Below are 22762 nucleotides of genomic sequence, written 5' to 3' on the forward strand. Positions count from 1 at the left end.
TACCGGTGAAATTTACCCTCAGCTTCACTCAAACATATGTTAATTTTCATAGGAACAGAGACTGGAAATACCCCTAGGCTATGAGGGTTAATTAATTACATCAACAGATTTGTCTGTGATTTATTTAGATTTCTTTTCCTAGGCTTATTTAGGAAATAGGGAGGGGATTGAACTTTTTAAAGAACAGTGCCCTGTTTCAATTCCAGGAGTTGTTAAGTCCTAACTTTGTAAAGAGCAGAGAAGGAAGCGTGTCTTTGGGTTTTGATGCATTATTCTTCATTATAAGAAAAGGAGCTTGCAGATCACTATTAAAGATAGCATTAAATGTGTACAGAAATCTTGTCTGATAGGTGTGGAAAACTGTCTTTAATCTCACTGAATTAACCGAATGGTTCAAACTTTGGAAAAGTGGTTTAGCCTATTTTTAAATAGCCGTCGCTTTTGGATCTTACCTTTGTTTTATTAAGTACAAAAAGAGGAAAGAAAACTTTTACTTAAAATGGAAGTGTTTGATATTTCTCCAGGAAATGACACAGAGTTGAACACCCTTTGGGGTTTAAGTGACTCATAGATATTGGTCCTGAAAATAAATTTGATTAAAATCTAACTTACGCTTGAATCAGCCACCAAACACAGGTATTTCTGGAAAAAGGAATTCATTTAATAATTAGGTAGACATGAAATCATTGTATGTCTGGAATTTAAAGTAATTCAGGGAAGAGAGATAGGAAGGGAGGTGGGGAAGAGAGATAACAGATGAAGCAATTGTGGGAAAAATCCTGGTAATTGGAGAATCAGTGGTCGGTTTATGAATGTTATACTATTTTTATTTTGGGTATATGGAAACTTTTTCTAATAAAAATTAAGTATAACTATAGTTTGGGACAATTTAGATTTATTTCTAGATGTTACAATTGAAGGCCTGTCAAAACTTGGTCTGTGCATGGGCACATGTTATTATAAAGGTGAAATGCATTGCTTGTATGCCAGCATGGTTGCCAGTAAAAAGTTTCCTGAAAAAAATAAACAAAAAACTTTCTGTTTGACTTTCAGCTAAATCCAAAGAACAGATTACAAACATCTTGTAGAGTTTTGTAGTATCCTGAAGTACTAAATGAGGAGATAGTGACAGCATGATAACAGGCCAGTTGCATGTGAAGAATGTGGGTGCCTTATTATGTCTTGATGATTTTGTTCACGGCTCGCTCCCATGGCATCGGCATTTTTCCAACCACACAAGATGACTTGATAGCCTGAGCTCTGTGCAGGTCTGCTCATTTGCCATACTCACACAGTCAGCATTTATTTATTTATTAAATACACATTTACTTGGTGCTTGTGTTGCACATACAAGGACAAGATCCCAACTTTTCTTTCAGGGAGCCGATAGACTACTGGAGGACACAGAGGCAAAAGTAGATTGTCCTCTCACTGACAGAGCCAGCGGGGATTATGGGAAGGGGAGGAATGTGATTAGCAATTATGACCCTACTGTACACTTGTTTGAACTAAGACAGATACAAAATTTGAGATAGTTGAGTTGTTTGTGGGTGTTAGAACCAATGCCATTTACTTCCATCTTTCCATGAACCTTTTGAGACTCTCATGTATGTCTCCTAAATCTGCAGGAACTATTGGAACAGCATCCTTGCAGGAGAAGGCAATCTTTTCTTAACAGTGGGCTGATGTTTAAATCTCTTTTAAGGTCCTGGAAGTGTCCAGGACAAATTTTCATTATAGGTAGGCAGCTACTTGGGATTGGATGAACTCTAGAGCCGGCCTTCAGTAACAGAGCATTCCCAAACTTCCTTCTTAACTGATTTGGAATTTGAAGTATATTTCCTTATGCTTACAGTAAGGTTTTTCTGGTTACTTAACAAATGTTGAAATCTTATAACATGTTACCTGATCTAATACATTTTTATGTTCAGGTTATTCTAATCTAAAAGAATTGTAGAAGTACAGTTACCAAATATACCCAAATTTGTGTTCCATTAGCCAACTACTTTATACTCTCATTTCTAATCATGTATGACATACTCAACATATATAATGTGCCATGAGGAAATGCTATCAGCTTTATTTTGAGTATCTAAAGATATCCTTTGTTTAATTTTACAATTTGTGGCTGAAATGTTAGGTATAAGTTACCAGAAAATCTAGGTTGAAGACTATCTCAGTAAGTAAAGTGCTATATGAGTTAATGTTGCTCTCATAGATATTTGCTCTCAACATTGACTAGCAAGCAATTTTTAATAATGCTGATGTGCTAAAACTAATAACTAGTAAAACCCTTCACTAACCATTTCTTCTGACCTAACATTTAGCACTAGGAACCTATCACGTCTGTAAGAGCAGAGCTTGATTTTCTGTTTTGACTTTCAGAGCAAGTTACTGAATGAGAATGACGTGTTTAGTCTCTTAAGCTGTCCCAGTTACTCCTTTACTAAATCTGTACAAAAGATTTCTGATAGAAAGTGAATAAAACCTCAAACGCCTTGCATTTTGAGAAAAATCCTGTAAGAAATTTAAGTCCTAAAACCAAAAGTAAATCACATGGATACCTGGGTGTTTGGTTATGTTTATTAACACTGCTATTAGCATTGATACAATAGGAGTGATTGTTCACAGTACTTAGCATTCAAGAGCGTAAAATTAAGCAATGTTAAGTACGGTAACAAAGAATCTTGTCCTATATAGGAATGAATGTGCCACCAGACAAGGTAAGCAACTGAGTGCTTATTTTAAGACTGTGGTCAGTGCCAATTCTACACCAGTGTTTTGGAGAAAGAACTTCTGCAGCCCTGTTTTGTCTTTGCTGAACTGATAGTCTATATTCCATATGTTTTCCCAAGTTATAGTTTGAGTTATTGCAGTTCAAGGTTTCAGTGAATCTCATGAAAACAAGTCTTAATTCTCTGTCTCCTTCTCTCTGTATATCTGCCTTTCCAATAAAAATAAATAAAACTTTCTTAAAATTTTTTTAAAGAAAGCATTTTTAATTTTTTTATTGGAAAGTCATATGCAGAGCAGAGGAGAGATAGACAGGAAGATCTTCAATCCATTGATTCAATCCCTAAGTGGCCGCAATGGCCAGAGCTACACCAATCTGAAGCCAGCAGCCTGGAGTCTCTTCCAGATCTTGCACACAGGTGCAGGGTCTCAAGACTTTGGGCCATCCTTGACTGCTTTCCCAGGCCACAAGCAGGGAGCTGAATGGGAAGTTGAGGCCATCAGGGTTAGAGCTGGCATGCATATGGGATCCTGGCATGTGCAAGGTGAGGACCTTAGTCACTAGGGTACTGCGCTTGTCCCTTTTTTAAGAAAAAAGTTTAAGCAAAAAACTATAAGGGGCTAGCACAATGGTTCAACTAATACTTTCCTGCAGCACCAGCATCCCATATGGGCCCTGTCCAAGTCCCATTGCTCCACTTCCCATTCAGCTCTCTGCTAATGGCCTAGTAAAGTAGCAGAGGGTGGCCCAAGCCTAGGGACCCTGCTCCTACATGGGAGACCCAGAAGGAGGCTCCTTGCTCCTGGCTCCTGGCTGCAGATCCACTGAGCTCTGGCTGTTGCGGCCTTTGGGGAGTGAGCCAGTCAGTGGGAGATCTTTCTCTGTCTCTTCTCCTCTCTGTACATCTACCTTTGCAATAAAAAATTTAAAAGTTCAAAAAAGGAGAAAATTCTGTTAGCTACAGGGACAACTATCTACATTTTCTGTTATTCTTTCCTACTGCTTAAAACTTTTTTTTCTTTGAAAAGAAGACCCAGAAAGAGAGAGAGAGAGATCTCACCCATTTGCTGGTTTAGACACCAAGTAACTACAGTAATGGGGTGACACAGGCTAAACAAACGAGCCCAGAAAACCATCTGGGTTGCCCACGTAGGTGACAGAATCCCAGGCATTTAGGCCATCTTCTGACTTCCAAAGAAGCATTAGCTAGAAGCTGAGCCGGAAACAGAGTAACTGGGGCTTGAACTGGTTCTTGTTATGGAATGGCAGCATTGCAGTTGGCAACTTAATCCAGTGTGCCACAGTGCTGGCTTCCTAGCAACCACTTTTCTTTCCCAGTATCATTGTCTTAAGATAGCTTCCATTGGCTATACCATGCATGGGCTTCTTTCAACAATGTGTAACTTTTTTTAATGAAACGAGAATTTAAATTACCTTCCTTCTCACATGTTCCTTTAATTTTACATTTGCTACTTAGCCCAGGTTTTGGGGCAAGTTAACTTACCTACCCCTGGCATTTGTGCTTCCCCTAATACAATTGAGAACATGAAGTCAATGAAACTCTACAGACTTAGATTTCCAATTCTAATGTCCATAACCACTGGATATGAGACATGGCAAGAATTTTTACTACCCTTCTAAGATTGCTGTTAGTTTGGAATAATATTAAGCAATACCTATGCGTCCAAAATCATGCAAGATATTGTGGGAGAATATAGAAGAGAGATGAAATCTAGACTTGTTCTCCAAAAATAATTTTGAACTAAGATTTACAGATTGAGAAATTATACTAGTATTTGTAAACTATTTTTCTTGAAAAAGAAAAGTATGCTCTTTGGCCAAGTTTGAGGATCAAGGGTTTGGAACATCTAGCACATGGGTCATGTAAGGCTCACAAAATGATTTGGTCTGGCCTTGCCAAGGTAACCAAAGGTGTAATTTAAATTCAGTAGAACTATACAGAAGGCTTATTTTGAAGTTGATAATTTTGCATGGTCTGTGAGTGTTGTTATGCATATCCAAGTAGTCCTTCACAGAAAAAAAGTTCTCTACCCGATTGTGGAGGAAGAAGATAAACTGGATCAAGTAGGATGATAGATGTCTCAGCCAGATTTTCCTCCATTTATGTAACTGTAGGAAGAAATCTCTAATTAAATTGCTAACTTTTGCGGCAATGTCTAAATTCTGTGGGAGTTCAAGAGAAAGAGCTGGAGGTGGAGTGATGGGGAAACACGCATTGGGGAAGGAATGGAGCTTCTGCTGTATCTTGGAAAGGGACTAGAATTTGGGAAGGCAAGAAAAGCAAAAAGGAAGGCAATTTTAATGATTAGAAGTAGATAGGAAGACCTTAGTGGGAAGGAAGGAAAGAGGAGGGCAAACTAAAAGCTAAAGTGCTGATGTAGGGTGAACAGGGTATGTTCAAGAGAATGATTGTAATCCAAGAGCTTGCTGTGAGTGTAGCCAAAAGGTCAGGCTGGCTGGGTGTGACTAGTAGGTCCACTCTGGAAACCTGAAATATGAGGCAGAGATTAGACACTTTGCTTAGGCAGAATCAATTACAGCATCCCCATAGAGGGCTACTTAAAAGGTGTGGGTACTAGTTGTGGGCCATTTTAAATCTTAACATCTTTTTCAACTCTAGGTTCAAGAATTCTGAACCTTTACGATTTTTAAAAATTTATTTTATTTGTAAGTCGGAGGGGAAAAAGAGAGAGAGAGAGAGAGAGATCTCATCTACTGGTTGACTCAGCAAATATACTCAACAGCACTGACTGGGCCAGGTCAAAGCTGGGAGAAAGAAATTCAGTCCTGGTCTCCCATATGGGTGGAAGAGATCCAAGTACTTAAGCCATTATTAGCTGCCTCCCAGGATGTGCATTAATAAGAAACTGTAATCCTACAGTCCTGCCAAGACTGGAACTCAGATACTCTATTATAGAATGCAAGCATCCCAAATGGCATCTCCCAAAGATAGCAACTGAGAATGCACCATACCTGTTCTATGGAGAATACAGCAATTAGCAGGCTGTATTTCAACTCTAGTAAGCCTTGTTAGAGAAGTAAATTCACTCAACAAGTTGTTAACAGGAAGAGGCTGCCTAGCATCATGGTTGGAAGTACTAATATGCATCAGACAGGCCTGGATTTGAGACCAGATGTTTCTTTCTAGCAGTATGACCTTGGGCAGATTACTAAACTTCTCTAAGATGGTTTGGTTTTACATAAAGTAGGAACAAATTATTACCTGGTTCGTAAAGGTTTTCTGAGTCGTAACTTACATAATGTTCTAAAGAGCATGTAGCAGAGTCCATAATAAATGTTAAATCCTTCCTATTAGTTGCTATAATAACTTGCAATAAAATAGTCTATCTTAATTATTAGTGTCTGCTCTTGCAGGTACTGTGATAAAGCAGGTGAATAGTAGAATGAATAGGGTATGCTCTCTTCCATCAAAGAGCTTTGTGTAACAGTGTTAAATGCTAGCCTTATGGTGACTTATTTTTTCAGAATTAAAAAAAAATGGCACATATGGCCTGAGAGTGACACAGGATATTTAAAATTGGAAGTCTGTGAGTGAATCCCATAGTGTCTATAAGAGAAGGAAACACACAGTTCTGTGAGAGTACTGATAGGAGCAGAAACTTATGTAGGTGCGGGCAAGCAAAAGATGCTTTTAAAGAGTAGATAGCAGGGGGGTGAAGAGCATTAAGCTGGGGAGATCAAAGAGAGAAAGGAATATAAGGGGAAAATATGGGGCCTTATTAGAGAGTAGGGATTTTGAGAGTGTCCATGTGATGAGAAGCAACATTGGAAGACAGGCACGTAGCAGCTCACGAAAGCTGAATGCCTTGAATAAAGTTGGGGCTTGATTTTGTATGGAATATATCCTAAGAGATGCTCTTCGGGAAGTTGGTAGTGCAAATGCTGCCTGGGAGGGAAGCAAATCAACAGATGAGCTGAAAGGGTTTTTTGGAGTAGGCCAGGTGTGAAGTGATGAATGAATATGATGGAAAAAATCCCAGCGATTGCACAGGAAGACCCCTGAAAGCTTAATGCTGGATGCACCTTCCCTTCCCTTAATTCCTTATGAGTCAAACTGTAGTCTCAAATTTATGCACCTGAAAAGTTAAGATAGTAGGGAAGTTGACAGTGAGACTTGGTTTGTGAACACAAAGAGCTGGAGGGGAGCAGGAGAAATGATCTAGCAATAAGTTAAAACTTCCCCAACTTGAATCCTCCATGCTGACTTTCCTTCTCCCTTGGCCACTTGGCCACTGACCTTCTACCTTAATTGTGCCTGTCACTAACGTCACTAACCCTAGGGACACATTGCCAGATAAACTGTCTTTCTCCAGCTTCAGATACTTTCGTCCCTTTCTGATTGCGCCTGGAATGTTTTTACCCTTGATCCCTATCTGAGACATTGCTACTCGAGCTGTAAGGCAAAGTTCAAAAAATCACCTTCTCTGAAAACCTTCCCTACTACACCTACTACTCAATTTACATCACCATCATAGCATGATAGCATTGATTCAAAACTCATGATAAAGTTTATTGGTGTAAAAATTTGTGAAGCTGATGCAGACAAAAGATCTTCAGAAAGTTCATGAAAATATACATACTGTGAGAATAACTCAATATTTCAACATTTTTTGCACCAAAATTTCTTACTAATTCTACTTTTCATCAAACTTAAAAAAAATGTTTAACATATTTGAGAGACAGAGAAAGAGGCCTCTCATCTACTAATTCAGTGGTCACATGCCTGGGACAGCTGGAACTGTGTGCCAGGCCGAAGCCAGGAGCCAGGAACTCAATCCAAGTGTTCCACATGGCTGGAAAAAGCCCCAATCATTTTGGCCACTACCTGTGCCTCCCAGGGTCTCAGCTAGCTAGAAACTGGAGTCAGAACCAAGACTGCAACCCAGGCATACTGATGTAAGATTGATTGAAACATTTAACAGCTAAGCCAAATGCCTCACACTTTTTTCAAGTATCCTCTTATTGTATCTGGTTATGTGTATCTCCCGCTAAATAGTAAGTTCTTCCATAGAGAAGAGGATTTGGCACCCAAATTGTGTGTATCTGCAGCAATCACCAGAGGGTCTTGTACATACTAAGCCCTTAATTAAGGCTGCTGATGCGGTGTGCACTGGGGGCATTGGGTCCCACATCACAGTGCCAGGCTTCACTCCTGTTTCTAACATGCATGCTGGGAGACAGCAGGTGATGCCTCAGTGCTTGAGTCCCTGCCACCCACATGGAAGGTCCTGGTATCTGGCTTCAGCGCGACAGCCCCAGCTGTTGCAGGTAGTTGGAGAGTGAAGCAACATATGGGAGAGCTTTGTTTCTCTATATTACACAGTTTTTTAAAAAGACTAATGCATTTTTAAAAACAAAGATTTGGTGAATATAAATGAGTAAGTGGGTGAGTGTGGTAGACATTTGGATTAAAATCTTCTGAAGTCATTAGGAAGCAGCACTGGAGCTTGAGTAATGGAAGAGAAGGTGAGCTCTAACCCAGAGTGTTGCCCGGCCAACTAACTTGGAGACTGGTGCTGTTGACTTTCCTAACTAGGGAGGAGGCAGCATGATGGTTTCTGTTGGTACAAGTGGGTATGTAAAGTGTGGGTGTTTCAAAGCACAACCTGTTTGGGATGGAGGAAGATGATGATTAATAGCTTTTTTATTGACCACTCCTGAATTGTTCACACATACTGGTGATCACATTGCTTTTTTGGTCATTTCCAGTGAAACGATGTGTTTGTATGTATTTTTGTCCAGTCTTTTTTGCTTTATTCATGAAACAAGCTGAAGTATGTGTTACCCAATCTCTTAAGTAATCAGCTTTTCTTTCCCAATTCTGTTTATCCAATATACTAGTGGCTGGGATAAAGTCTAAGTCAAATATCCCGCTTTTATCCTTTACTTGGCCTATGAATTGTAAGAGAAAAGATAAATTCATAGACAAGGTGACCAGCCATAAACAAACTTTCCAGGGTGGAAGCCATACTTCCTGAGGCTCTTTGAGTTTGACGTGAAACTGCATGACACATACTAGCAAGTAGATTATTCAGTGACTCACATTCCTAAGGTGAGGTGATTTAGGAAATGAGAACAGACACCTCCTGCCTTCACTCCAACACCTTTCAGAATTTGAGTAATAGTTTCAGGTAGTTGGAGGTGCACCTTTCTCAGCAAAGATTTGTGTTCAGGGTTTATGTTTAGTAAATGAGCTGGTGCAGTGGTTTCATAATTGCTGTATTGTTAGTCAAACTCTGTAATTAGCAATGACTTCATAGGCATAAGATTTTTTTTTCTATGGGTAACGCCCTGAATTCATACCCAGTTGTGCACCATATTCTTTTAGAAAAATAAACAAACAAGGTTTTCTTCGCTTTCTTGTTACTCTGTTAGTTGCAATGCATTTTCCGAGGTCTCAGACATTCCAGGAGTGGGTCATCACTGTTGCTGTCCTGCTGTCCCTTTCTAGAAGAGGTAGGCTCGAGAGCTGGTGAGCAGACGAAATCTGGGACAGAGCAGAGTGCTTGCGGGGAAGAAGTCAGGAAACTGGAGAGACCCGGCGAGGTCCATTTCTTATCCCTGTTTCGTTTGCTGAATATAAACAGAGGGAAAAGATATTTCACGTAGTTTCAATACCAGTTCTCTCTGTGTGTCATGAAAGTTCAGTTTTGTGGAAGGACAGACGGGGAAGAGGACATTTCAAAGCCTACCTTTCTTTTTGATCTCTTTTAACGTTTTGTTTTGTGTTGTTTACAAAAACATGTACGAAATCAGAGTGTGACAGTATTAAGGAGCTATTATTTTGAACAAATGGTCCTGAAATATTGTGTTATTATCTTTTAAATATTACCTGTCTTGTCCTTCACGTTGCATTTAGAAACTGTGTTTAGAAACTGGTCTTATGAAAGAGCCAAATTAAGTCATGGGTAAAAAGTAGCTGACAGGTTTTCTTTAGGCCCATCCTTCTTAAATTACTTTGACTAAAGGCTTGTAATTTTTGTACATGAGGGAGACTATTATACTCTGTAGTCAATAATTACAGGAGAGATGAGATAACTTTTCATGTATCCCATTTAAAAGACTCTTACTAGGACTAACGCCTAATATTTATGTGGCCTCTCACAATTACTTAGGCAAGCATTTATTCCTCTTTTTCTTTCATTAGGGATTTGAAGTTGCTGTATAATCTTTTATAGCGTGCCTTCACGTATGCCATCTAAGGCATCACGAGGAACCTGGAGAAGTAGTCCTCATTACTGCTATTTTCACATGAAGAAACAGGCTGAAGGAGGTTACATAAGCTCGTTCATGAGCCCACTACTAGGAAGTAGCACAACCAGCTGAAGTCTTCTGAATCTATGTCCCACAGTCTATCTTTTAGCGCATACTCTAGGCCTAGGGGAGGGACAAGAGCCTTGGTTTAAATGCTCCGGATTAAATGAAACGTCCATGGGATAATAATGATGTCGAATTTCCTGTTTTACTTCTTGAGTCCAGAATCTGGGATACTTTAGTAGCATTGAGAGACAAGGGCCCTGTAGAACAATGAATGCCCCACCCCCATGAAGAAGTTTAGAGCCTCTGCTATTTGAATTTGTTCATATTTTAATTTTTTAAAAATCCGCCATCATTTCCAAAGTATCTGCCAGGATAGTACTTTATTGCTTGATTTTCTTGAAGATGGATATCATTTTGTTATGAATAGCAGGGAAATCTACATTTTAAAAAGAAAGCTTGTTTTAAGCTTCATATTAATGCCAGCTTTGTGGCACAGCAGAATAAACTACAACTTGAGATTCCAACATCCTATGTTGGAGGGCCAGTTCCACACCCAGATGCTCTACTTTTGATCTAGCTTCCTGCTAATGTATACCCTGCGGCCCCTTCCACCCATGTGGGAGACCTAGTGGAGCTCCTGGATCCAGGCTTCAGCCTAGTCCAGCCCTAGCTGTTGCTGGCATTTGGAAGAGAGCCAGAGGATAAAAAAAATCATTCTCTCTCTCTCATTTGCACTCACTCTGCCTTCTAAAGAAATAACTGGATAGATTTTAGCTTCAAGTGGAAATTTTAAGAATTGTAATGATTAGCAATTAGAGCATATGTTGTGAACTTTTAAATGTAAATTTGGGGGCTGGTGCCACAGCACAGTAAACTCAGCATCTGCCTGCAGCGCTGGCATCCCATAAGGGCACCATTTCAAGTCCCAGATGTTCCACTTCCAATCTGGCTCCATGCTAATGACATGGGAAACCAGTGGAGTATAGCCCAAGGTCTTTGGGCCCCTGCACCTACATGTGAAACCCAAAAGAAGCTCCAAGCTCCCAGCTTCTGACAGGCCCAGCTCTGGTCATTGTGACCATTTGGGTAGTGAACCAGCCTTGGTGGCTTGTCCTTGAGGCATCTCACATATAATCCAAAATATGAAAAAATTCAAAAACAAGACACATATGATCCCAAACATTTAAGGATAAGGGATATTCAACCTATATGAGAATAAACTCAGTTGAGTTTTTTTGAGGGTTTGTGTGTGTGTGTGTGTGTGTGTGTGATTCGTATCCTTTAAGTTACTCACAAATTAGAGGAAGGCTTTTAGAGGTCACCTAGCATTTGTCTCACTCAAACTTTGTGTGCTGCTGTTCTATATGATATAAATCATGGAGATGGGAAATAATTATCTATCACAAATGTGATTGCTTAAAATATGTGTAAAGATGCCCTGTATGGTAGCCTAGTGGCTAAAATCCTTACCTTGTATGTGCCGGGAACCCGTATGGGTGCCAGTTCGCATCCCGGCTGCTCTACTTACCCCATCCAGCTCTCTGCCTGTGGCCTGGGAAAGCAGTCGAGGACGGCCCAAAGCCTTGGGACCCTGCACCCGCATGGGAGACCTGGAAGAAGCTCCTGGCTCCTGACTTCAGATTGGCTCAGCTCCAGCCGTTGTGGCCATTTAGGGCATGAACCAGTGGATGAAAGATCTTTCTGTCTCTCCTTCTCTCTGTAAATCTGTCTTTCCAATAAAAATAGATAAATTTGGGGGGGGGAGGGAAAGAAAGTTGGAATGAATCCCATCTAGTTTTTTTTTATTCGGTGTTGAACCTCATATTAGTGAAATCTAAATTACTTTTAGACTTACTATTCCTAGGTTGTTACTTAGTTTATGAAATCTTACTTTTTGTTATTAACGTTTAAAGTAATTACCATCGTATCTAACTGAAGACCTTTCTTTTTGCTTCATAGATCCTAAGACCACTCTGAAGGAGTTTTACCCACCTATCTACAGTAAAGTCCATCTTTAGTGGCCTTTTAATATCATAGGTAAGAGCAGCTAATGAAGGAACAAGTTCTGTTAGATTTTTGTTTATTTGATTTGTTTTTTATGTCTGGCTTTAGTTAGTTTTTAAAATGCCAATCATTGTGTATGAGTGTTGTATTAAGGTGAAAATGTAGTTAGTACTATTGTGTGGTCATTTTGAAACTTCCCTAGAATTTGAGAAATCTGAGTTTAAATCTCAGTTCCAAGTTCCTGCTAAGACCAAGTCATCTAATAAGAGAAAGGGGAGGGCAGACATTTAGGACAATGATAACCACACCGCTTGGGAAACCACACTTCATATTACAGTGCTTGGGTTCAAGTCCCAGCTGCACTCCCAATGCTGCTGGGGTTGGGGGATGGCAGGAGACTGTGGATCAAGGACCTGGGCTCTTGCTACCGACACAGGAGACCTGGGTGAAGCTCTGGGCTTTTGGCCTTGGCTTGGCCCAGGCGTGGCTCTTTACTGGCATTTGAGGAGTGAACCAGAGGCTGCAAGATATCTGTCTCTTTCTTTTGCTTCTCCCTTGCCTTTCAATGAATAAAAAATAGATCATTCTTTTAAAAACATATTTACCTCATAGAATTGTTTCAAGTATTTGAGTGAATAATGTATGAATGTAGAGTAAGGCATGAGACACATAATTGTTGAACGAATGAAATGTATTGAGGACCTTACTATATGCCTGGGATCATGATAAATCTAAAGAAAGAGAAATGTGGCCCATCTCTCCCGTGCCCAGAATGAGAGCAGTGCTCAGTGGCAAAAAATGGGTTGGTATTTTGTTGCCTTTTAATAAAATGCCTAAAAGTAATACAGGGAAGTCTCAAGATTTTATAGTTTGTGTAGTTTGTGAGATATAACAAAAAGTTTTTAAAATTAGTTTACCTTTTTGGAAAGGCTGGAATATTATACAAAATCCAAGAGTGAAAACTAATGTACGCCATGAGCTTTGGGTAACAATGTCAATTTAGGATCATCGGTTATGACAAATTACCACTCTGGTGAGAAACCTTGCAGTGGGGAGGCAATGCATTTAGGGGAATAAGAGAGAGACATTGTACTTTCTGAATAGTTTTGCTATGAATTTAAAATTGTTCTAAAATCAATATTGCTTAGGAAAATTAAGAGGGATAAAAATAAAAAGCATATAGTCCTTCATTTTTCCTCTGTCCACAAATTATTAGCAAGTTTGTATTGAGACATTATTCATTTTGATACAGGACTCCTTTCTCAATTGCAAGGGTCAACAGTTTTTCTACAAAGGTGAAAATGATAAATATTTATCAGATGATAAATATTGTGTGCTAAGAGACAAAATTGAGAATATTGGATATTATTAACATCAAGAATATCATGTTTTCACAAATATTTACAACTCAAAATATAATAACTGAGGACAACACTAATGATTGTAATATAGGTCTGATGAGAACAATGGAGTTCCTTTTTTTCTGGTGTAACGTTTCAACTTAATTGAGGTTCAGATTTACTGTACCCTATCATCAAAATGGACTGTAAGATGTCTGCTGTAAAAACTATATTTAGTGGGGCTGATGTGGTGGCTCAACAGGCTAATCCTCCACCTGAAACCACCAGCATCCCATCAGCAGCTCCACTTCCCATCCAGCTCCCTTGCTTTGGCCTGGGAAGGCAGCAGAGGAGAGCTCCAGTCTTTGGGTCCCTGTACCCACATGGAGACCAGGAAGAAGCTCCTGGTCCCTGGTTTTGGGTTGGCTCAGCCCCGGTCATTGCAGCCATTTGGGAGGGGGCACGGAGTGAACTAACAGATCTTTCTCTGTTTCTTGTTTCTGTAAATCTGCCTTTCCAATAAAAATAAATAAATCTTTGAAAAACATTTAATTTATTTCGGTAGTACATTTCTTTCAAGATTTATCTTATTTTTACTGGAAAGGCAGATTTACAGAGAGCAGGAGATATGGAGAGAAAGATCTGCTAGTTCACTCTCCAGATGGCTGCAATATCTGGAGCTGAGCCAATCTGAAGCCAAGAGCCTGGAACTTCACATCTCCCACACGAGTGCAGGGTCCCAAGCAGAGAGCTGAATGGGAAGTGGATCATCTAGGACATGAACCAACACCCATGAGGGATTCAGGATAAAGGCAGGAACTTAGCCATTAGGCTATTACACCAGGGCCAAAACATTTAATTTTAGGATCATTAAAGAAGCAAGTCACGGTCCAGATTTGAACCATGTTTCAGAGACTGTTGACCCCTGCTCCACTGGTTAAACAGACTAAATAGGGAACATTGAAAAGGGTGTAAATTGAGCTAATATAATGAATTATGTGGTTAAGAACGTGTATAGTAGAACACACTTGTATGACTTCTCTAGCAATAATAAATATATTTATTTTTATTGATTCCAATTTGTTCCTCCTTTCATGGGAGTGACTATTAAAGTATACTATTTGAAAGTTCATGTTTCCATAGACAATGATTCTAGAGTGAATTTGTGGAAAAATATTTCACATGCATTGTTACTCGTGTAATTCCAAACTTCGGTTTGAACACACATAACCCAGAAATTCTATTCTGTATCTATTGCCTATTATTGTTGAATACCCTGCCCATCCTTATGCAGTTTGAATGCAGTTTAAGATTTTGTCCTCAAAAGAAAGACTCTGAAATTTTTTTTTTCTGATTGACTTTTTCTCTTTTTTGTTGCAGCTGTTAGTACAGATACAGTTACTTCTACAGATTGTTCTACTGATTGCAATTCTGTTTTAAATTTGCCTTGAGAATTTATCTAGAGTGCTTATATAATCATCACAATTGCTTTTTAAATTTGAAATCTTTTCAATTTCACTTTAGATCTTTAGATGGATGATATGGCCACCACTCAGATTTCCAAAGATGAGCTGGAGGAACTCAAAGAGGCTTTTGCGAAAGTTGGTGAGTGTTTTTGTTGTCATTGCAGAATTATAGAGAAGCAAACATTATTTGCTCCCAGTCTAAATTATTTTTCTACAAAATTCTGTGAATGGTGCACTATGAACCTTAAGATAAAATAGTTACAACAGATGGAAAAATGTTTTGGAAACTGTTTTTGTTTTATTTGGGGGATGGGCATTGTGGTGTAGCACATTAAGCTGCTGATTGGTATGCCCACGTCCCATATCAGAATACCAGTTGCTCTGTTTCCCATCCAGCTTGCTGATAGTGAATATTAGGAAACAGCAGATAATGGCTCAAGTACTTACATCTGCCAACCACATGGGAAAAGTTCATAGAGTTCCTCAAGGCCCCAGCACTGGCTTTTGCGACATTTGGGGAGTGAAATACCAAGCAAATGATGTCTCTGTCTCTCCCGCTGCTCTGTCCCTCTCCATAATTCCTTTCAAGTAGATGAATAGCTAAATCAGCACTTTAAAAACTGTGTTATTTTAAATTATATATACTATTAAATATTGTTAAGAATTTTTAATGTGGGGACCCAGTTCTTAACTGAGAGCTACTATGCCATCTGAAAATTTTATGAAAGATTGTGCACTATTATGATTGTATTTTGTATATCATGTTTTATGAGAGCATTTGGAATTCTCACCATGGTCTTAAAGAGATATATGAACCATTGAAAATATTAGATGCTAGGGCTGGTGTTGTGGTGCTATGAGTTAAGCTACCGTCAACATTGGCATCACTTATAGGCATTGATGCAAGTCCCAGCACTCCACTTCCCATCCAACTCCCTGCTATTACACCTGGTAAATCAGAGGAAGATGACCCAAGCTGTCACCATGTGGGAAACCTAGATAGGGTTCTAGGTCCCGGGCTTCAGCCTGGTACATTTGAGAAGTGAACCAAAAGATGTAAGATTTTGTGTGTGTGTGTCTGTCTCCTACTTTTGCTGTAACTCTGCCTTTCAAGTGGATAAAATAAATGATTTTAAAAAACAGATATTATTTTACCCTTCCCTTGTTAACTTGACCTTGCTGCCTTTTCTTTGTATTTACTTATTTATTTACATGAAAGTCAGAGTGACCTGGAAAGAAAGAGAGATCTTCTGTCCACAGTTTCACTGCCCAAATGGCCACAGTGCCTGGGGCTGGGCCAGGCTGAAGCCAGCAACCAAGAGCTTCTCCTGTATCTCATATGTGGGTGACATGGGCCAAAGTACTCATGCCATTTTCCACAGTTTTTCCCAGGACATTAGCAGGGAACTGGATTGGAAGTAAAACAGCCGAGACATGAACTGGCAGCCATATGGATGCCACAGCATTGTAGGTGGCAGCTTAACACCAGCCCCCTCCCCTGCTGCCTTGTCCTGCCTCGTCTGTGCCTTTGCATAGTGCAATGTGTTCTTCCTTTTCACGTTAAATAACAGCATCAACCGAAGATGAGAAAGCATAGCATGCCATTTGGTTTATATGACATCCCAAAATATGTCCTACAGAGGGGCAGCTAAGCAAGCAGTACATAGTATTCACATTCCAAACTTCAGTGCTGGGTTAAGTTTGTGGAAGCTAATGAGAAGACAGGATAAAAGTTGACTACCAGTGTATACTCCCATGAGTCCACATGTGCTGAGAGAACTGGACTGTTGCTCTTTGCTCTCTCCTGGACTGAAGGGCATCAAGTTAGAGCAGAATCATTTATTATTTAAATGAGAAGTTCCTCTGAGATCTGTGTTAAAAATCCCTCTAATGAAAATGGAACAAGTATATACATCTCTGTTATCATATGTTTATGGTGAGGATTCTGTATAAGCCACAAAATAAGAAGAATTATGATGCCCCCCAGCCAGATTGTTCATAGTCAGAATTCAAGCTGGGAAAAATTGAGTGTGCCTGAATCCAGCACCAAAGTGTGTGTATCATTACAAAGCAGCAAGTTAACTTGCTGTATATACTAGCAAGGAGAATACCATATACTCTGCTCTTTGATTTGTGAAAAGCGGCTGCAAGAGAGTTTTGGTTTTGGTTTTGGTTTTGTATCCCTGTTTTTCTCTGTCCCATTATTCCACAGAAATAGTCTTACCATAATTGTTTTATGGATGCATTTCCTTTGAGTTTCCTGTTTTATTTATCTTCATCTTTCAGTGGTGAAGGTAGCTTAATGTTTGTTTCTTTCCAAACAGAAGGTAAGCTAATACTATCGTGTTTGTTCCAGTACCTCCCTTCTTCAAACAAATATTTGTTGTAGCATACAGGTCTTGTCTTCATGTGTGGCATCTATGACATGGTTTTTTTGCAGTATTTCTAGAAAGTTAAAGTAAACTCATATATTGCTTACATGAGGGGCCATGAAATACTTTTTCCAACAAAGTATGGCCACATTGTGGGGTAGTAGCTTATCTCACCTCCAGCATCATTGATATCCCATATGGGCACTGGTTCAAGTCCCTACTACTCTGTTTCTGATCCAGCTCCCTGCTGATGGTGTAATAAAGCAGCAGAACATGTCCCAAGTCCTTGGACTCCTGCACCCATTAGGGAGAACGGGATAGAGTTCCAGGCTGTTGCCTTTAGCCAGGCATAGCCCCCAGTCATTTGGGAAGTAAAACCTGTGTGTGTAACCCAGCCCTTCAAATTAAAAAGTAAATCTTTTTTTGAAAATTGTATGATATTGTGAGGGATGATGACCAGTTACCTCCATGGAGGAAACAGTTAAGTTGTAATGGAGGGGCCAGTTATAGGTGTGACTGTTCAAGGACTTTAGGATGGGCGAAGAGCTTCCCAAAACATGCAATTCGACCATGCATTTTACTGAAGTCCATACTAGGTACATATATATATATATATATATATATATATATATATATATATATGTGTGTGTGTGTGTGTGTGTGTGTTTTAGGTATATGTTCTTGAGATATTGCAGACTGTTACTGCGCATGTGCCAAGTATTTTTTTAAGATTTATTTTATTTTTTATTGGAAATGCAGATATACAGAGAGGAGAGACAGAGAGAAAAATCTTCTGTCCACTGATTCACTCCCCAGGTGGTCTCAACTGCCGAAGCTGAACCAATCCAAACCCAGGAGCCAGGATTTTCTTCTGGGTCTCCCATGTGGGTGCAGGGTCCCAAGGCTTTGGGCCATCCTCCACTGCTTTCCCAGGACACAAGCAGGGAGCTGGATGGGAAGTGGAACAGCCAGGATGTGAACCGGTGCCCGTATGGGATCCTGGTAGATGCAGGGCAAGGATTTAGCCACTAGGATATCATGTCAGGCCCAACTATTAATTTTTTGTACTCCCTTTTCAGTAGCGGGCACAGTGCTGCAGACGTTAGATCCTTTATAAATATCTAATGAAATCCAAGGATCCTTTATAAATATCTAATGAAATGCACACTCTTTCGTGCACTGTTATGTCATTATCAGCTGTATAGTCAAAGGGCCTTTGTTATGAAGATTTTCATTATAGTGAAATTTATTATGAAATGTCTTGGCCATAACACTGCAGTATGTATATATATATGTATAAACATAATATATGTATAAACATAATAAAAGCTTGTGTTTAGTCTGTCTTTTAGAAATTCATTAAAATAGCTGGCTGAATCTTCATTTTCCTTAGAAAAATCTTAGTAATATTTTAGCTGTTGTGAGTTACAGAGCCCTTGGGCAACTCTCAAATGTATTCTGGACATTTTTTTTTAATTTGGGGCAGCTTTATTTTAAAAACAGGCTCTATGGCTTATTTTCTTGTCATAGACAATCATTTCCTGTTTTTGAGGGTGAAGAAGGGGAAAGGAAGGAGAACTACTTTGTGTCAGTTCAATTGTGACAAAATATGGAAATCATTATATGATTTTCCCCATCTATTAGCGATAATAGCCTTGATTATCTCCTTAGAAATTCCACAAAATCATAGTGTGTGGAGAAAATCTTCGTAATTATCACTAATCACAGGTTTTGTTCAATTAATACTGCCTTGAAACTCTCCTTATTAACAATAAATTGTGTATTAGGATTTAAAGTTCTCCTTTCATTCATTCTCTGCACCTGCCTAGTTTTAACCTACAATCTCATGTAATTATTTTAATTTTCTCAGCAACTATTTCCAATATTTCCCACTGGATAGCAAAAACCTTATCTCCCACTTTTTCCTACTTCATAATGTTTACGTTTTAACTTGAATGCTACAAAAATTCATTCAAATTAACAACTGCCTCTCTTATATTTGATAGAGTAAGCCAACTCAAAAGGTTACTAGTTTCTAAAGAATACATACAGCTTCCCAAACACTTGGAAGGTAAACGTTTTAACAGCTACAGTATTTCTTTCACGTTTTAAGGGATTTTATTTGCTGTGGAAACATGTAGTCATTTGGTTGATAACTTACTATTCAGAGAAATTCATGTCATGTAAATCTTTTTACGTTTATTTTAGTCCTATAAATACTTGCCTGTAAGCTTGACTTTTTTCTTTCCTCAGCATTCTCTACTGATTTTTTTAAATGTAAATTCAGCACTTTTGCAATAAAAGAATAATGGGGTTTCTTAATGACTAGGAGTAGTATGAGTGTATTCCTATGAGGTTACCCACCAGACTAAGCCAAAAGTTTTTGGTTGTAGGGACTGTAGCAGTACCAAATTTTTCTCATCCCAGGAAGTTGAGTTGTTTCCAATTATATGATATTCTCTAGAATATAAAAACCACATCAGGATGATGCCACAGAAAACATGGTGGTTTAGTTTCATTTACTTTTATCATTCAGTAAAGCTCTACCAGTACGTATTTATTTAATTATGCTTTAAAAAATTATAACTCAACTTTAGAAAGAAAAACTAAACAACGTTCTTTCACTGTTCCATCTGGTTAATTATCTGTGCAATATTTTTTTTTTAAAGATTTATTTTATTTTTATTACAAAGTCAGATGTAGTGAGAGGAAGAGAGATAGAGAGGAAGTGGAGCTGCCGGGACCAGAACCCGCGGCCATATGGGATCAAGGCGAGGACCTAGCCACTAGGCCACGCTGCCGAGTCCTATCTGTGCAATATTAAAGGTGGAGGTGTTCAACTTGTCTGAAAACGATGTTTTACTGGTGTACAAAATGTGGAAGGTGGTAGAAATTTACGTAGGTGGGTGCCTAGGTAGGTGCAAGAGCTCATACATGTGTGAGAGCACTCATGTCACTGTGAATAAAGCTATTTTTCAAGCAAGGAAATGGTAGCAAATAAAGTGATGACCAAACTGCTGGAAGTTTTCAGTCAGAAAAGGATTGATAAACAACATTTCGGATTGGCTGGTTTCAGCCCTTTAAAATTGTGCAGTGCTCAGCTGGACTTGACTCTACCTTTGGGAGTGCCCCACTGTTATGAAGAATTCAACTGTAGCAACCTCAAGTCTACCCTTAGCTGGGATTCATTAAACTGCCTCTCTTATATTTGCTGGAGTGAGCCACCTCAAAAGGTATGGGCTGTGAGCGGCAAACCCCATGTTTAGCTGAGCATCTGGAGTTGCTTAGCAGCTGTCTTTTCTAAAGTTTTAAAGCCTAATGAAAGCTTGACTTTACTGCTTAGATCTTAGAATGGAACACAGCCTAAATTTTGAACAAGTTTTTGGGCTGAGTCTTTAAATCAATATTTTTGTGAACTTTCGTGGGCATGAGACACAGATAGAGAGAGAGGGACGGAGGGAGGGAGAGAGAGAGGGAGAATCCATTTATGGTTAAACATGTAGATTCCTTTTATCATTTCCTTAGGCAAAAAATCTGTCAGCTATATCGGCCAAACTCAATTGATTCTTTAAGCTCAGGTTTTTTGAAAGGATGTGTGTCTGCACCTGATTGGTTTTCTTCCTAAGTCCTAATGAGCACTGTCTGGAGTGACTTAACCGACGCTGCATCTGTGTGGCAGATGAGGGCACACAATATGCGACACCAGATTTACACAAAAGAATGGCTAAAGCAACACACACATACACACACACTAAAGAGTTAAAGGAAATCCCAGTCTTTGTTATTGTCAGATTTATAAGACAAGTAGCACCCCAAAAGATGCTTTTGAAGTGATGGATTGCACCACATACCACCTGGACAAGAGCAGTGTAAAACAGCAGCTAAAATCAAAACCACTTGAATTCTGGCTCCCCTTTCTCCAGACAAGTACTTAAAATAGCTTAAATAACAGGATGCAAGGGGAGGGAAAACATTTCCTTTTAAGGATATGCATTCTTGGTGTGATTCAAACTTCTGCAGGAACATGGCTGTATAATAAGTTTATTTACTTTGAGGTTACTTGGGGGAGGGCGTTGAGGGAGTTGACTGACATTTCAAATAATACTTGGAAGAAGAGAAAAATGAGGTTTCCTTTAAAACAGAATGCAGATGTGAACTTACATGTGTTATCCAAGAGAGAGAGATTCCCTTGTAACACTTGGTTCGTTTCTGAGGAATTCAGTAGCCAGTATGAAAGATGATCCTGTCTGCAGCATTGAGAAACTCCTGGTAATTTTATTTTAGGCTATAGTGATTTAAAAAAAAAAAAAAGGCATTTGGTCAATGTGTTGACGCTTAGCTTTTTACTTTCTGCTGATCATTGTTCAGTGGCTGTATGCAGTTTCTTCCTTTTTTTTTTTTCTTACTGCTTGGTAATGTTTACCCAATACTGACCAGGTTTTCTAAATGTTAAAATTGAGACATGTGAGGGCAGAAAAACTGAGACTACTCTGGGTAATATAGGCTGTGTGATAATTCATGTCTATTTCATGAGCTAAACACAGGAGACTCTTCAAAATGCAGAGACAGCCCTACCCTCATTCCAATGTGCAGCTATTGAAGAGGTGGCAAGTGAGCCAGAAAGGGGACCCCCTAATATTGGCAGTTTTAATGATAAAATAAAAGACTGCTGTCATGCCTGCTGGTGGCAAATTGATTTTGCAGTTATTAAAACTGTTTCCAAACTAGGTCCGTATTCTCATGTTTATATCAAAACTCAAAATAGGAAAGATTCACTATCAAGCATAGCTTTGAGCCCCTGGTATATAATGACATTGATGAGATAGATGCTGTCAGAATTGCTGCCCTGCTACCTCATTTTCTGGCTTCCGAAGCAGTTTAGATCCTTGAGAATGATTAAGGATGGGGCTGGGGGGAGAAAGGGTTGGGCAAGTGGGAAATAAAATTAGCATAAAACTCTTTAAAAATGATTACATGCTATTTTGTCATCTAAGGACTTTACCAGCTGGGAGATTTTGCAAAATTAATTGCTAGCTGCCGTTTTTGGACACTCTGCTGCCTTATTGAAATTGAAATTGTTTTCTTCAAAACATGATTTTTAAGAAACTCTAAGAGAGGCTTGATGGAACTCACCAGTAATAGCACTAAAATGCCTGTGATCATGGGAAAAGATGGATTAACATCTGCTGATGAAATATAGCAGAGTATGTAAAATTTTTCAAAGATGACACATGTTCTCATCTGAAAAAAGATAAAAGATAGCTATGCCACATGACTTGAATTTTTACAAGAATTTGGAAGCTGTGGTTTGAACTAAGACTTGGAGGCTCTGTCTGTTTTGTTTCTGTATTTGGGGCATGTAACATAATGCCAGCACCGAGTCCATTCCCAGTATTCGAGGTAGTCTTAATAAAGTCAGGGCAGGTATCTGCATTTAGAAGAGAGAGGTCCTGCCCCGGCAGCCTTCACTGCTTGTCTACTTGGGCCCTCCTTGCTGGTTGTGTTCACTTAGAAAACCAAATTACAGATCTGAAGGCTGTTGGG

General features: G+C 39.2%; 1 protein-coding gene across 3 annotated transcripts in view; it reads left to right on the forward strand.

Moving 5' to 3' along the window:
* Positions 1 to 22762, forward strand: part of PLS3 (plastin 3) — a 90886-nt gene that overhangs the window by 31124 nt on the left and 37000 nt on the right. For 2 of the 3 annotated variants that reach the window (XM_058658839.1, XM_058658840.1), the window contains exons 2-3: positions 11996 to 12073; positions 14905 to 14985. In XM_058658839.1, coding sequence (XP_058514822.1) covers positions 14913 to 14985 — 73 coding nt within the window. In that variant the 5' untranslated portion in view covers positions 11996 to 12073; positions 14905 to 14912. The remainder of the gene's footprint in view (positions 1 to 11995; positions 12074 to 14904; positions 14986 to 22762) is intronic. The other variant, XM_004590210.4, reaches the window with a different exon arrangement.

The sequence above is a fragment of the Ochotona princeps genome, chromosome X, assembly GCF_030435755.1.
Source record: "Ochotona princeps isolate mOchPri1 chromosome X, mOchPri1.hap1, whole genome shotgun sequence".
Classification (NCBI taxonomy): Eukaryota; Metazoa; Chordata; class Mammalia; order Lagomorpha; family Ochotonidae; genus Ochotona; species Ochotona princeps.